The following is a 16,206-nucleotide window of genomic DNA, read 5'->3' on the forward strand; positions in this document are numbered from 1 at the left end:
TTCTTGATTGGAGTTCTCCTCCATATACCATGGTGTTTGTACATGAGCATTTAGATCTTTTGTTAGCCACAAGATTTTTAATTTGTATTCAAAATATATCATTATGAATAAAATGACCCAAGTCTTTCTTAAGAAAATACATTTTTTCTCATTCAACGGTTTAGTCCTTGAATAGGAACTGCTAATCAATAATAAAATAAAATAGGTTAAGAATATTTCTCCTAATCAATAATAAAATAAAATTAACAGTCATAATGATAATATTTCAATATCTCAAATTGAAACATGAAAATCTTGAGATGTTAGTGGTTATTTCTTTATGAACAAAATGACAATAAACTTCCGTATATATTTTTTTTTTCGTGAAAAACCATATTTGTAAGTGAAATCACAGCAAATGAAACTTCTGAATTGAAAATATGATGTAAATATATCATATCGGTCTATTGGGTCTATCCAACCCACTAAAATCAGTCTAATTCAATTCAAAATCTACTCAATTTGATATATCATACTTAAATCAAGACATTTACTCAATCTCATTTATATCAAAAACAGTTAAATCACAATTACTTTACAAAGATAGTTTAATATCCAAGACACTTATCAGAATCTTATCATCATCATCAACTAGACTGAGTAATATTTTAACTCTTAGTAGTTCTTCTTACTTGAATATAGCTTTTCTCAATCCTAAATTCCACATAATATAAAAAACATAATCACTCGCAACTAAAGACTTACAGAAAAGTATTCCAAACAAAACAAAAATTCAGTAAATGATTAATAAATTAAGAATATCATTTTTTTCGATTGTTTTTACTAAAATTGATAATTAAAACACTATAAAAATTGGAAAGAAAAGATTTTATAAAATAAATAAAAATTTACTCTATTTTAAAATATGATATATTTCTTAGCTCCTAAACTACTGAATGATATGATCAAATGCATGATATGATCAAATTCTGAAATAGATAAAAGTTGAAACGATCAAAGATGAAATTTAGAAAAGAAAAGTGGAAAAATGACTTGGAGAAAAGAGGGTGAGAGAAAAGAGAAAATGTCAATGCTGGGGATGAAGTTTATCCCTTTTTTTTACTATTACTATTTAACTACTTTACAATAAAGGCTTAATACCCTATTTTGTTCCCAATTTTGCTCGAAAATGTCAAATTAGTCAATCCTTTAAAAAATACGTCAATTACGTCCTCACTTAATAAAATTTGCATCAATAAAATCCCTTCCGTTAAATCCGTACAAACGGCGTTAATTATTTTTCTCTTTCTTCTACTTAGATAATTAACGCCGTTTATACGGATTTAATGGAAGAGATTTCATTGATGCAAATTTTATTAAGTGAAGACGTAATTGACGCATTTTTTAAAGGATGGACTAATTTGACATTTTCGAGCGAAACTGGGAACAAAATAGGGTATTAAGCTTACAATAAACATGTAAACTTATTCCATACTGTTCCAGATTTCCGAGATGCACTCGAATGTGTTTCCTAGACATTTTTTAATTACGTAAGTACAATATCATCTCAACTTGACATATTACAAGGAATACTGTGAAAAATACTGAGAAATGAACCTATATAATGATTAGATAAGAAGAGTATGTTGGGTATCTTAGTAGAAAAAAGTGTCATTAGGAGGAATGAGCCGGACAAAACTATTCTTTCCCACCATAGCCATTATCTCTCCTTTGTCCAAATGGTAATATAATTTTCAAATGCAACTAAGCTCCAACAAGTTGCATCTGTGTTAATCTCATTTATTTTTAAATTAAAAACTTATTGTTCAATACAATCTTATAACTAGGATTAGTTGAAGCTGCGTCTTAAATATGTTCAGTGATTTAAAGTTAATTTTATAAAAGAAAAGAGGACCATCTCTTTCGTGATGAAAACTTATTTCAAACAAACAATTAGAGTTTAATAAATTATATCTTGTGGCATTGTAATTAGAAAATTCCATCGTAATGTGGGTTCTCTGTAAAACTACAATGTATATATATGTTCTCCATGTTTTAGATAAATATTTAACCAATTTGTTAGTAAAATGCATTTAAGTATTGAAAGAACTAGTTGAAGACATTTTGGAAGAACTTCATCATAGCTTAACAACTACCTTGAAAATCACACATTAAACCACAAATATGAGTAAAATCTAGCTCTAAGGTAAATGGTTCATAAGAAATTTCAATAAATTCATTACTATTCCTGCATGAAAACTTAAATAATGTCCTCCTCAATAAAATTACATTAACTTACACATTAATTGATTTATGAAAGACATCTCATTGCTTTTTTCATCCTACTTTCACTCGGTACATGAATGTTCCATTCAATCCAACAACAATTTTACTAGTATCAACTAGATTAACATCTCATCTATGGTATAGCAAAAAGATATTACTTTTTTTTGTCAAAAACATATCTTTTGACTTAGGGATAACTAACTTAGTTTATGAAAAAAAGAACTTTATTATTTTATTATTATTCCATATAAGTATTTATAAAAACTTATCTAATCGTATCTTACGATAGATTTAACAACAAATAACATGACATCGTTAGATGTGATGCAAAGAAGAGTATGAGGACAAACTTAGAGCATTATATAGACAAGGGAAATTGAACTACGGTAAACAAATTTATGCAACCAATAGTTCAAGACTATCATGCATCGTAGTGGTCAGGATTCTGAAAAAGTTACCCATAAAATAGAACTTTAATAAAATATATATGAACAACAATTTAACACCAGCAGTCACCCAATCTCGATATAAAGTCATGCAACTAGGAAATTTTCAACTCATAGCACCCACTTTTAATTATGCATTGATACTGGCTTGGTATATCCTCCACCTTTGGCTCCTTGATTGCAGGCATGTTAAATGGTGTATTGGTCATCGTCAAATGAAATGGCCATTAGCAGATTCTCAATCTCACATTGTGACAATTTTAAAAACATGATTCGCTTGTTCTACTTCTAGTGTGTCTTCATTCTAACCTCCGAACAACTTGAAGGAGATGGTCATGGAAACAACGATTCCAACTAATAACATTAACTGCCAACAGAAACTCATCTGATAGAGAAGTTATATCCTCTTTCTCCCATTAGACATCTAAAATAGTTTCCATACTGTGATTTGAATTTTCTGAAATTTGTTCAAGTTCATTGGATGTTACATCGGCCTCCTGCCTAAGTTGCTCGTCATCAATTCTCTCCGCAATGTCTGAAATTTGTTCAGGTTCCATGTATATTGTTACATCATTATCATGTCTGACTTGCTGGTCATCAATTATCCCCGAAGTCTCTTCTGAAGATTCATAATTCTTGTTTAAGTCTGAGTCTTGTTCAACATTCTCACGCCTTTCTGTGTATGTGTTGACCTGTTTAGATGGAGGTTGCACTTTGACTTTTATACGCCTTCCTCTGCTGTATCTATATTCCCATTCTGGTGGTGGATATTTTGCATGCAACTTATGGTATTTGTCCAGCATACCCAGCTCTATAAAGGCTTCCCCAACCATTGACACAATAGACATACTAGGTCGCATAGCAAGCTCCTCAATGTCTGCAAATATCTGCAGCAGATATCAAGAAATGAATATCCATGACGTGTTAAGTCTGAAGTAACTTCAGATAAAGTATCTTCTCATTAATATAGGGACATGTTAAGTTGACAACTATTACTCAGTAATGTTACTGAGTAAATAGTTTAAATTGATAGAGTTGAAAATCATAATACCTCAAACATCTTCTCATGCATGCCCCTCTTATGGTAGATAGATATCATTTTATCAAAAAATCTACGAGGCAAACTTTCCATATACCGCATTAATAACTTTGTCCAAAGCTCTTCAGCTTCATCAAGTCGGTCATCGTTTACTAAAGCATTAATTAATGTAAAATAGCTTCCCATTGTCTTTCCTTGACCTTTGCTTAACATCCACTTTGTTACCTACAGTCCCACGTGTAATTTGCACAATCGGATGTTAGTTCAGAGGCTAACCCCAGATGGAATGTAGATACAGAAGCGTCTTTCAAAGAATAGGAAACCAATAATAAATATATAAATAACATCAGAAAATACTAATTTCTGGCTGAACTTTCAGAGATATCAAAGCAATGGGTCAGTGCAACTCTAGAGAAAGAAAGAAAGCAAACAAAACAAAGAATATTTAAAGATATCATGTTACATTACTATTTTAGAAGTACCTGTATTACACGCTTCCACTCTCGTTCGTATTCTAGGGTCTTGAGCGCCTTTTTTACTGTAATTAAAGGGAACTCTAATTCCCAAGCAACATAGGAATCAAGAGCTCCATAAACTTCTTCTTTGACATTTGACAGTTCCTTAATCTGTACAAGACAAAAAAAACATTACTATTTCAGAAATACAAAGCAACCAAGAAAAATAAGTCCAAAATTTTCTGAATTAAATAAGGTCACAACTTCCCAGAGAAAAAAAAATGAAGCTAAAATTGACAACAAGAATGAATATAGGGTGTTGATAATCAAATAATATCTCTTATTGTAATAAATTTATTTTGTGGGCATGAACATCTCATTTAGGGGAACACACTATCATATAATCTAATCATGTGTAATGAATGCAATAAGCCTATACAATCATCGGTGTGCATTCTGACATGCGGATTTGTGCTCAGTACGCCTCCATTTTCTCTCTTGTAACATGGTATCAATGCAGTACCATTCTTTATGATGTGTTTTGTCACTATTTTGCTGAGTTCCCTTACACAAAGCAAATTGGAATGCTAATTAGTCACCCCTTCCGCCATGCATAATTGTTTGCCACTTGGATTTGTAGTTGTTGTTCACTGGCTTTGTTGTACATGCGCTGCTGGCCTCGACTTCTTTTCTAGATACACTAGCCATGACTTTTTCCAGATACACATGCTCTGCTTTTATCTCAATTTTTATGTTTTTCATTTTTATTTGGGATGAAATAAATGTAACAAGACTACTTTACCCTAAATAAAATAAATAAATAAAACATAAAAATTGAGATAAAGTCGGCCTAGTGAATTTGATAAAGGTCAAGACTAAGGCATGTGGGAGAAATTCGGGACCAATGGGCTTGGAAAAGCCAGGTCCAATGCATTTAGGGAAAAAGTCAGAAGAATGGACTGGATCTGGTAGACTGGTAATGGCAGGGAGAAGAATCTTTTACAGCCTCTACTGTGGCATCTGGAACCATAGTAGAGGTTGTTGTGAGAGGATCAAGAGGTTGAAGTCGACATTGATATGTTTGAAGAGGTTGCTCTATTGAAGGTCTCAACTAATTCGTCTATGTGCATGATATTATGATTACTAGCAGTGATCAATCACCGATATTGCTCAATCACGGACAACTTGGTAATTTCCCAAAGAAAGTGTGCACTTGTTAGGAAGCTAAAAGTTTATGAGAGGAGGAATAAAAGAGGAAGGAATGAAAGGCCGAACGGTATGAATAGTGTAGTACCGAACGGTAGCTGAAGAGGAGAGGAGAAGTGAGTTCAAGCCGAACGGTATGGATAGAGGAATACCGAACGGCAGTGGAAAAGGAGAAGGGAGTCAAGCCGAACGGTATGGATAGAGGAATACCGAACGACAGTGGAAAGGGAGAAGGGAGTCAAGCCGAACGGTATGGATAGAGTAATACCGAACGACAGTGGAAGAGGAGAAGGGAGTCAAGCCAAACAGTATGGATAGAGTAATACCAAACGGTAGAGAGTTAGAAGTCGAATGGTTTTTTTCCTGTTAGAGAAGGGCGTGGGTAGGAGATACTATAAATAGTTTTTACTAGAAGGTTATTAGGTTATTATCTTTTGGGTAAAGACTGGACATTCTTGCCAGTGGAGGAAGGGAGGCTTCCTTGGGATACTTACTTGTAATTCTGTTTTCCATACTTTACAGAGTTAATAAAATACATACTCATACATTTATCTTCTGTTAATCGAGTTTTGAGGTGAGAAGAGGGAATAGATTAGGTTATCATTATAAAGTAACCTAACAGCACTTGACCAAAGAAATTGGGTTTGTCAACGTTCAACTAGTTGACACTCGTATTGACCTGAATTTAAAGTTGTTAAATGATCGGGGGAGCCCTAATGGATCCTATGGAAAATAGAAGGCTAGTTGACAAAATGAATTATCTACCTGTCCCTTGTCCAGATATTGCTTTTGCAATGTGCGGTAAGTCAGTTCTTGAATTCACCTAGTTGGGACCATTGAAATGCGGTTGTTCAAATTCTAAAGTAAATTAAGTGATTCCCAATAAAAGCCCTAATTATGAAGTCGAGGGGCATTATAAAATTGCTGGGTATTTTCATAATGATTGGGTTGACTCAACTAGCAACAAGGGAACCACATATGCATATTGTGTGTTGATTGGTGACAACTTGATATCTTGGAAGAGTAAGAAACAAAATCTTGTAACAAGATCAAGTGTTGAAGCACAATATAGAGCCATGACACTAGTAACATGTTAAGATTATATAGATGAAACAACTGGTCAAAGAACTCAGGTTCGAAGATACTAATCAGATGACACTCATTTGTGATAACCAAGTTGGTCTTCATATTGGTTCAAATCTAGTATTTCATTAGGATCAAACATATCAAACTTAATTGTCAATTCGTCAGAGAAAAAGATCAAGTCAAGCAATATTATGACAATATTTGTCAACTCTGCTGACCAGTCAAAAAATGTCTTTACCAAATTCCTAAGAAAGTCATGAATTGATTATATATGTAACAAATTAGGTACAAAAATGACTCACACATTTCACATCAAGGGGGATGTTGAGAATCAAATCATCACATTTTAAATCTTATTGTGATAAATTAAGTTTATAGGCATGAATATCTCATTGAGGGGATATAAAATACGCTCTAACCATGATTAGCTAATGCAATAAGTCTGTATAATCATGCTTCTGTGGTGTATTCTAACACATGGCTTTATGCTGAATGTCCTCTATTTTCTCTCTTCTAATAGAGGGAGTGCCATATGAAAGGACTTACAGACTTAACAAGCTTCTCAGACTTGGAAATGGTCCCAATTTTTTTATTAGTCTTCCAAACTCGGGGATACCTTGGTCTTGGACCTTTTGCAGCACATACCTGATATTAAAAAAATGAAATTGAGGTGAGTTCACCTACTGTTCCTAGAGCTAAAACATTTGATGATAAAAGTATGCAATCTTGAAAATTTTGGTTTCCAGAATTTAATAATCATAGACCTTATCTTACCACAGTGCACCGTGTACTGGCTGGTATTTTAATGATTTCAAATGTTTTAGCAATAAGTAGAGGAGAATCCATCAGTGCAAGCATCTTGAGAACCTGAAAAACTCTAAAATATAAGACACAACAATATGAGGACATAAACAATTTCTAGCACTTACAAATGGTACATCATGGTTATCAAACTTGTCAGTTGACCATTAACTCAGGTTTACATTTCTACACATAGCTTCCAAGTCAACTTAGAAGCAGACTCGATTTTGATGTAAATTCGGTGGAATCTTGAACTCGGTCAAACTGGAAATTTTGCAACCGACTTGGCAAGTTCGAAGAAAATATTTTTTAAAACCCAGAACAGTGGTTTGGTGTGTGAGAATGAAGAAAACTCACTGGTTAGGGGATTAGGGTTCCACTCGTGTTCTTCTGCTGCCCCTCACTGGTTAATCTGCGGCAGGTTGGGAGTAGAAGTTGCACGAGGTTGGGTGGAGAAAGGGAGACCACTCCTCTCTGCACTGTTTTCCTTCGTGTAAGTGGTGGAGGTGGGTGGGATTTTAATTGATCTCCATTACGAGTTTATGATTCGAATTTAGTATTCGAATTTACTAGACTTTCCTTTGAAACCTTGTTGTACAGTATTATTATTTTGTAAGCATATTCAATAAATCATTTTTGCATTAAAAAATTGAGTGACTGTTTGGTGTCAGTGGGAAAATTTTGCATTGATCACGAACATAAAAGCAATTTAGTCAGTTTCTGATTCCAATTTTTGCTATTAGCAGATTCCTCATGTCCCAACTTCAGTGTTCCACAACATAATCAGTAGATTAAGGAGACAGATACATAAAAACAATACTTGTTACCAGAAAACCAGAGAAACTATTTTCCTTTATGAACCTATTTGAAATGAAACAGCTTTCTTCTATGTTAGAGCTAGGTCAAGTGGCTATTAAGCATAAAAATACATCACTTAAAAATACCATTTGCATATACTCTTGGACCTTTGCCACATATTGTTAGATGGGGCTTAAACAAGAATATCATCTTCAGGCATTACATATAACAACCAAAGTATAAATTTACCCATCTTAATAATTTTTTTTCAACCACAATCATTCAACAGTCATCATTACAGCGTGCAATTGCACTGAAAATTAAACTTAAGAGATACAAGAAAATAAACTCACCAGGGCCTAATACACTTGAACACAGTGTTGTGGAACTTCGAAACTCAAAGTTTTGAACTCTTACCCTTTGCCACCATTTCAGGGAGAGAAACTAAGATTATAACTGTAAGCGAAGAACAACGAACGTGAAATACCGCTAAGGAGTTTGGAATGGATATTTTAATCGCTCGACACGAAACGACGGCGTTCTGTCACGTGCGTGTATTCGGGTCTTGGGTTAGGTAAGTTGGACAGAGCGAGTCTTCCCGAACCGATTCAATTAATAAAAAATGGGTCGAATCCCGTTTAGGTGATAAATTTTATTTATTTATTTATTTATTTATTTAGTTATCAGTGTTTAGAAAAAGAAAAAGAAAATATTAATTCATGCTTGCTTATCATTATTTCAGCAGCTGCATTTTTATATTTTACTATTCTTATTTTTATAAAATTTACAAATTCATTAAAATTTTAATACAGTGATTAAACGACCAGAAATACGTGGTTACTTTATTATTTTTTCCCCATCAAAGACACTACTCTAAGTAAAATTTAATAAGTTTGATGATAATAAATGTGATAAAAAAATGAAGATAAAATCTGTAAAATATGTAATAAGGTTAAGAAACTGTATTTGAAACTAATTCCAATTTTCTTTTTTTGGATCCGAATGAACTTGATAAGTTGGAATAAAATCGGATCGACCCGTCAAAAGTAAGACGGGTGACCAGGCGTAGAAAGTTTACAATGCTTTTGTCCGTACCTGACCATAAAGAACCATAGCAAAAAAACAAAGCCTCATCTTCTTCTACTTCAAATCACTATGGATCTCTCATAATATTCTCTGTCAACCGAAAACCACACCAATAAAAAATATACTATGATGATAATCGAGCCTCCCATCGCCGTCCGCTTCCACGCCGGAGCCGCCGCGCCACCTCGTACTCTCTCTTAACCGTTCAATCTCTCTCTTCTCTCTCTTAACTGTTCAATCTCTCTCAATTTTTTTTCTTCCAATTGGTTCTGTTTTTAGAATGCTTTCGCTGACTCACCTTAGTGGTTGATTTTGATTCACGGAATGTCACGTTGGAGATAAAACGGTGGCGTTTGCTGTGTTTTGGACTTCTAATGGAGTAACAGTAGTTGTTATTCATTCACTCGTTGAATTGTTTTGGCTGATATTCTTTCTTTCAAGTGTTTGTTTATATTTTCCGAATGCTTTCTGTGACTCACCTTAGCTTCGATTTTGATTGATTGAGTATGATGCTGTGAGATGTTTTAATTAAAGACGGCGGTGTTTTCGAATGTAGTAATAGTAATTATTATGTATTCGTTGATTCAGTAACTCTTTTTGGCAGATAATAATCGTTCAATGTGGAGTGCTGATGATGTGAACGGTGTGCGTTATGTTGCGTCGTGCCGGCTCGCATGCAGCTGTGGTTTTGATGTGCCTCGGTATGACGAGTTTGGTATCTTATGATCATTTATGACGTAGAGAAGTGTGTGTGATGGTTATGGAATGGAATTGTGGAACTTAGTTAAGTAGTTTTTGTGTTGTGGTTACAAAAGTAATGGGTAATTGTGGAAGGATGCTGCTAATGGTGAGACCTCAAATGAATTTAATTAGAATATCCAATCATGGGTTTTGTATAATTGAAAATAATTGATTTCTGCGACAGTGACTTTTGTAATAGTTACTATAAATGTCGTATTAAAGATTATTTCTTATTGGTTGACAATGAAAAATATTTATAATATAGTGCACTGTTAAACTTCACCGCCAAAATCTTTGGAATGAAACTGAACTGAAAGTACTGGTTTTATCTTATTCGCTTATTTTCAAATAATAACCACGATGTTCTCAAATATTCAATTTTTATATTTTTATCTACGATAATTTTTTGCTTTCAATTTCAAACCATTTAATTCTTGTGTTGTTGTTATCGAGATGATTGCAACTTTCTCTTTCAGTGGAATTGCTATCAAATCACTATCATTTTATCGTTCATGCTAGGATTATTATCAGAGATCAAAAGCACTACAGCCGCCCTTTATTGAGGTTCTTTTTAAATTTGCATGATTGTCAATCCAACATGGCAGTGACAATAGTAATGCTTGAATGGGGATTGGTGTAATGTGATGTAATTGTTATAGATACCATATTAACTAGAGATATGACCAAATTATAGTACATAAGTAACTGTAAACCTTACTCTGATTGCCGATTTTGTGAATTAAATTTGGTCTAAAACTCACTTTCTAAGAGTAATCTTTTTCTTTTTTTGAAGAATTCTTTGGTGGGGGTAGGGTATAATGGGTAGGGTTTACCATGCTTCAAACATATAGTCATACACATGAAAATATATTTGAATGGGCAAATGTCTAGTGTTAATGGTGCCCACTATGAATTAGTCTTGTTTTTCAACTTTTTTATCGGGATTGAAAAGTTCTCTACCTCCACATTTGATGCTGAATGATATGTTAAGTATTAATATTCAGTTGGATGGACTGCTGGTCATAAATGTAAAGGGAGATATATTGTAGTTTTCTCAAGAAAGCTATATGGGTGCATGTCTTGTAGCAATGTCAGATGCAGTTCCCTAAAGCAGCATACTTTCAAATTTTATATTTTTCTTTAATCTGCAGACATCTGCCAAAGTGTGTTGATGTATTTAGAAACGTCTTGTTTTATCTGTGATGCTTATTTTGAAAATTTTGGCTAACTTTCATGTCTAGAAATACCAAACGTTTTTAAGGGAAATGTTTAATAAATGAATATAATTACACAGGGTAAGAAGTAAAGTATACACAGGCACTCCATTCACAAGAAGAAACAAACTTGTAAAGAGTAGAATTAGGGCATCATTGGAGAATCTGGGCTCAGCTCAGGATCCTATAAAGAAAAATGAGAAGTCATCCTATCATCCATTTGAAGAACTTGCGGTGTCGTCATCAGAGAATACTGAAGATGCAACACTTTCAGCTGCAGAAACAAGCAGAACAATTATTGAGGTACTCAGTTGTATTAACTTTGCTAATCAATAATGTAAACTTAAAGAAAGTGAAAATAAAATTTGGTAAATATTTAGGTTTTCTCATTTTAGTGCTAAATTGGGCAACAGAGAATGAATAACTTTCTGTTTGGATTAAATGATTGCTAGAAAACACCCTATGTTCCAATAAAAAATCTTTAATGTTCATATATGAAGTAATGAATGATGGTAGAAGTAGATGTCAAAACAAATAGCGAGTGTCCCCCTTTCATTTTACAAGGTTTTGTTTAGCATTACTCATTTTTCATGATGTATATAAAATTTGAAAATAAGGAAAACATCCTTTTATTTTTTAGGTTGATATTTGGGTATGAAGTTAGTTATAAGGTAAAATAAGTGAATAAATTTACTTTTGTGAGGTATTATTCATTTTTTGGACCCAGGTGTTAATTGAACTTTTGGAAAGAACCGCACCATAATTTTTTTTCTGCTTTGTTTGGACACATGGAAAGTACAGAAGTTGACAAGGTTTCTTCAAATCCTACGGAAGAATAGCTGGAAAATTTATATATGAAAAAATATTATTACAAATTTATTGGGTTTGCCAACTATAAGTCAAAATAATCAACTAAGTTTGTTTTTCATAAAATTATCAATGTTATAGAAGTTTATTAAAAAGAATTGTCATTTCATTCCAGTCAAAATCATTACACTCATCGTGCCTGAATTTATCTCTGAAACTTCAATGCCAAAACTATGTAAATATTCTATTCTATTAAATATTTTAATTATAGAAGAAATTGTTTGGTGGTAATAAACTGTGAGTCTTGGATTCTTTATCCCTAGGCTTAACTCATTTAGCTAAAACTCTGAACTGGGGGGAAGAACTATATCAAGAATAGTTGCATTTATTCTTATTATCACAACTGGATTGCTACCTAATGATGATTGCGGTATATCATTTTTAGGTTAACAGCAAAGCAACACTGATGTTCTCAAGTTTGATTAGTGATGAATTTCATGAAAATATTATTTGGCCAGATTTGCCTTATTTGACTGATGAGCATGGAAGTAAGTGAGAGCGATTGTCATTTATTATGTATTAATTTTCGTGGGCTTGGGAAGCTTTATCCACATAATTAAATTCTGAACGTATTGCAGATATCTACTTTCAAGTGAAGAACGGTGAAGATGTCCTGCAGTCCCTAACAACAGAAAATAATTTTGTGGTATGGCCATGCCTATTCTGATAATGCCCTTGAATATATATTTTTTTTGTTTGAAATAGCAACAGTCAGCTTAACATTGAGTGTTCCAGCATGCAGTATATTTAGTGGAAAGCTTCATTTTACTTAAATTTCAGTGCCTGATTTTTGTGAATTAAATTTTATGTACTAGCTATTAACTAAACTTCCCTGCATTTTCTTGGTGATCATTCTATATTGTTGAAAATGTAATTTGTGAACTTTTGGGCTTCAACAATCTGTTTATTTCCTACACTACTTGCTTGTTGTGTTTCATTATACTATTTAAAGCACAAGCAATCAATCCTTTTGCATAATTTGTGTGCTGCATTTTTAGCTTACTTTTCATCTTTCATTTGAGTCTCCTTTTCTGTTGCATAATTGTAAAATGTGTGTCTCATGACATGTTATAATGTTTGGTTTATGGATTGTTTGTTCTGCATCTTGTAGCAAGTCATTGTTGGTATTAATTCCATGGAAATGATCTCCGAGATGGACTTGTCTGGTCCTTCAGAAATTGACTTTGGGATCGAAGAAATTGATGAGGAAGATTCTGAGGGTTTTGAGGATAGTGATGAAGGGGATGAAGATGAAGATGAAGATGAAAATGAAGATTATGATTCGGTCTGATTATTTTTTATATTACTTTGAGGCTTATATTCATTTCTGAACTATAAACACCATCAATAGGAATTCATTATTTCTATGTTGTTGTTTGCAGGAATGGGTGGCTGCTTTCTCAGATGACGATGAGCAAGATGATGATGAAACACTTGCAGACTGGGCAAAATTGGAGACTATGCAATCTTCTCATCCAATGTACTTTGCCAAAAAGTTGGCTGAGGTAGATATCACAGTTAACATGTTGCTTATACCAATGATTTTGATTGACCTAGTGTGGGGTTTTAAGAGACCTCATTCTAAAATCCTTTATATATTAATTTTCCCTGGTTTTGTGGTATCAATTGGCTTCATTGTTATTATTATAGATTGCTTCCGATGATCCTGTTGATTGGATGGAGCAGCCTCCGGCTTGTGTGGCCATCCAAGGGGTTATAAGGGCTGCTTTTGTTGAAGAACATTCTACAATACAGAAGCACCTATCTGCTGGTCAATCCAGTGACACCGACATAAGTAAAACCATAGAAAGTAAAGGGGAAAATATTGGTGTGATTAATGGTCATGTGCTTAATTCAGGATCTTCTGGAGATGATGCATCACATCAGGTTGAAAACAATGAGAATAGTATTGTCCCCATTAGTGAAGCTCCATTTTACAAATTGGAGATGATTAAAATTCAAGTGTTTTCTGCACAAGGGCAACCTGTAAGTTTACTGACTTGTATGTTTTCTTGTGATTGTTTGGAGACAACCACTATGAATTCATGCATCTTGTTCATATTAACTGATCCCGGTGCCTTACCACGCAATTTTCTACCCTAACCAAGTTAAGTAATATGGAATATTTTACTGAGGAAGTTAAAATACTGCAAAACGTAACTACATGTACAATAATTGATAGATACTGGCCTTATATTTGATTGTCTCAAGTTTTTTTTGGTCCATGGACATTGTCTGTTAGTGCCTCAAGGCTTTTAGACTAATCTGTTTCAGCCGAAGTAAAGTCTGACCAAGATTTCTTTCAACTTAGCGTTCAGCACATTAATCACTTGTGTCCAACTCCTTGGTTTCTATCCCAAGATTAAACATTAATATTTTAGACCTGGCTGGCTTATTGTCAAAATGTGAAGTATATGTAAGTTAGACCTGTTTTGAAAAAAGTACATTTTGCTGCTGATTCTTTGTAGACTGTCCTTGAAGTAGAAGATTACATGAAAGCCCAACCTGATGTTATTGCACACTCTGCTTCCAAAATCATATCTCGTTTGAAAGCTGATGGAGAAAAAACCTTGCAAGCCCTTAAGTCCTTGTGTTGGAGATGCAAGGGTATTCAAGTGGAGGTAATACATAAACTCTTGAAAATTATGTCTTTAGAGCACTTCTATAAGGAAGTTTTCTCTAAATCTCCCACTTAGTCTTTGTCACCAGTAAATGGTTTTGTAAACAATTTTGGCATACTTCGGTTACATTTTTTGATACTTTTGTCATTTGATTCAACTAGCATCAAATTAATGCACTCTCTTATTCTGCTGCATGCCGTAGATAGCATTTTATAACTGATGGTACTCACCATTATCTTTATAAATGAAGGAAAGGACATCTATGGTTTGAAATAAAACGTTGAATCATTTATGAAGTGTAGAAGCACTTGTGCACAAGCATATGCACATTCACGTATGCTCCAATCAATAATCACTTTGATTGCAATTTATTGCAGGAAGCACAACTTATCTGTGTAGACTCGCTCGGATTTGACCTAAGAGTTTGTTCTGGGACCCAGATTCAAACACTGAGATTTTCATTCAAGAAAAGGGTACTCAAGTCTTTTTTCATAGATGAGTTTAAATACTTCTACATTTCATAAGCTTTTATATTTGTTCTGCCATGTATGCCCTTGTAGTTTATTCCAATTATTTTAACTTACTGAAAATACATTTCCAGGCCACATCAGAGTACAGTGCTGAGAGACAACTCAATGATATACTATTTCCAAGAACTCACCCCAAGCAGCAAAAAATGAAGCAAACACATCAAAATGAATGCTAAAACTGTCTACTGATTTTTGTATGGTTTATGTCTTTGGTCAATGATTGTGTATAAAAAGCGAAAGGCAAGGAAAAAGATCCGATGTAGATGCCAATCAGGTTATGTAGTTTGTTTACATTTAATTATTATTTTAGTTGGAAGTAAATTTTTCCCCAGTTGCTTCCTTAGTTCTGACACTTGATTTCTTATCCACACTTTTTGTATTCATCACTTTCTTGGGATTAATCTTAAACCTGCAAGTACAGGACAAACAATTAGAGGCATTAGACCCCAATACAATAGTGTGGTCAATTCCCATGGAACCCAAAGTTTGCCTTGTAGAAGTTGAAACCCTATTATGACCTAGTTCTCCAAAACTGAACGGGTTCCATGGTTCTTAGTAGCAATCAATCTTTTCTTTTTGGCTACTTCGTGCATCTCCAAGACCAACGGAAAAAGTTCAAATTGTTTATACATAGATGTAGTTTAGAATAGAGTTTTAGATCGTGCAATTCAAAATTCATTATCAAATTGTGTAATTCGTAATGCGTTACAAGATCGTGGAATTTAGAATATATTACCCCCACAAAACCTTCACTTCTAAAGCAACAGTTCACAAGCATGAAACTAATGGAGTACAACAACGAAGATTGAACGAAGAAAAATAAAACAAGGTAAAATGACATTTAAAAAAAATGAGGGTGTAGGAGAAAAATAAAGAGGTAAATGAAGAAATTGTCTCTTTTTAATTTTTGAAATTGCTTTAAAGACCGATTTGGACTACTATATTTTAGTTTTATTTTTATTTTTTAAATTTAGTATAAAATATTTTATCTATAAATAGAAAACATATATTTAATATTAAATATCTTGAATTTTTATAGTTTTATATTACA

General features: G+C 33.4%; 2 protein-coding genes across 5 annotated transcripts; one reads left to right on the plus strand and one right to left on the minus strand.

Moving 5' to 3' along the window:
- Positions 1–2,706: 2,706 nt before the first annotated feature.
- On the minus strand, positions 2,707–8,585 carry LOC108343879 (pentatricopeptide repeat-containing protein At4g21190). Of its 3 annotated transcripts, XM_052867474.1 has the most exons (7): positions 8,450–8,575; positions 7,656–7,777; positions 7,272–7,364; positions 7,044–7,142; positions 4,233–4,376; positions 3,763–3,975; positions 2,707–3,598 (listed from the first exon to the last, which is right to left on the minus strand). In XM_052867474.1, exons 3-7 carry the CDS (start codon positions 7,353–7,355, stop codon positions 3,128–3,130), a joined length of 1,011 nt encoding a protein of 336 aa, XP_052723434.1. In that variant the 5' UTR covers positions 7,356–7,364; positions 7,656–7,777; positions 8,450–8,575; the 3' UTR covers positions 2,707–3,127. The 3 variants fall into 3 exon arrangements, with proteins under 3 accessions (XP_052723434.1, XP_017437793.1, XP_052723435.1); XM_017582304.2 differs by lacking the exon at positions 7,656–7,777 and having other exon boundaries at positions 8,450–8,585; XM_052867475.1 differs by lacking the exon at positions 7,656–7,777 and having other exon boundaries at positions 7,272–7,374.
- Positions 8,586–9,222: 637 nt separating this feature from the next.
- On the plus strand, positions 9,223–15,486 carry LOC108346066 (uncharacterized protein At3g49140). Of its 2 annotated transcripts, XM_052867278.1 has the most exons (12): positions 9,223–9,369; positions 9,787–9,883; positions 10,443–10,487; positions 11,218–11,440; positions 12,390–12,492; positions 12,583–12,650; positions 13,116–13,289; positions 13,387–13,509; positions 13,655–13,990; positions 14,473–14,625; positions 15,003–15,098; positions 15,227–15,486. In XM_052867278.1, exons 1-12 carry the CDS (start codon positions 9,309–9,311, stop codon positions 15,329–15,331), a joined length of 1,584 nt encoding a protein of 527 aa, XP_052723238.1. In that variant the 5' UTR covers positions 9,223–9,308; the 3' UTR covers positions 15,332–15,486. The 2 variants fall into 2 exon arrangements, with proteins under 2 accessions (XP_052723238.1, XP_017440499.1); XM_017585010.2 differs by lacking the exon at positions 10,443–10,487.
- Positions 15,487–16,206: the final 720 nt, after the last annotated feature.

The sequence above is a fragment of the Vigna angularis genome, chromosome 8 (assembly GCF_016808095.1).
Source record: "Vigna angularis cultivar LongXiaoDou No.4 chromosome 8, ASM1680809v1, whole genome shotgun sequence".
Classification (NCBI taxonomy): Eukaryota; Viridiplantae; Streptophyta; class Magnoliopsida; order Fabales; family Fabaceae; genus Vigna; species Vigna angularis.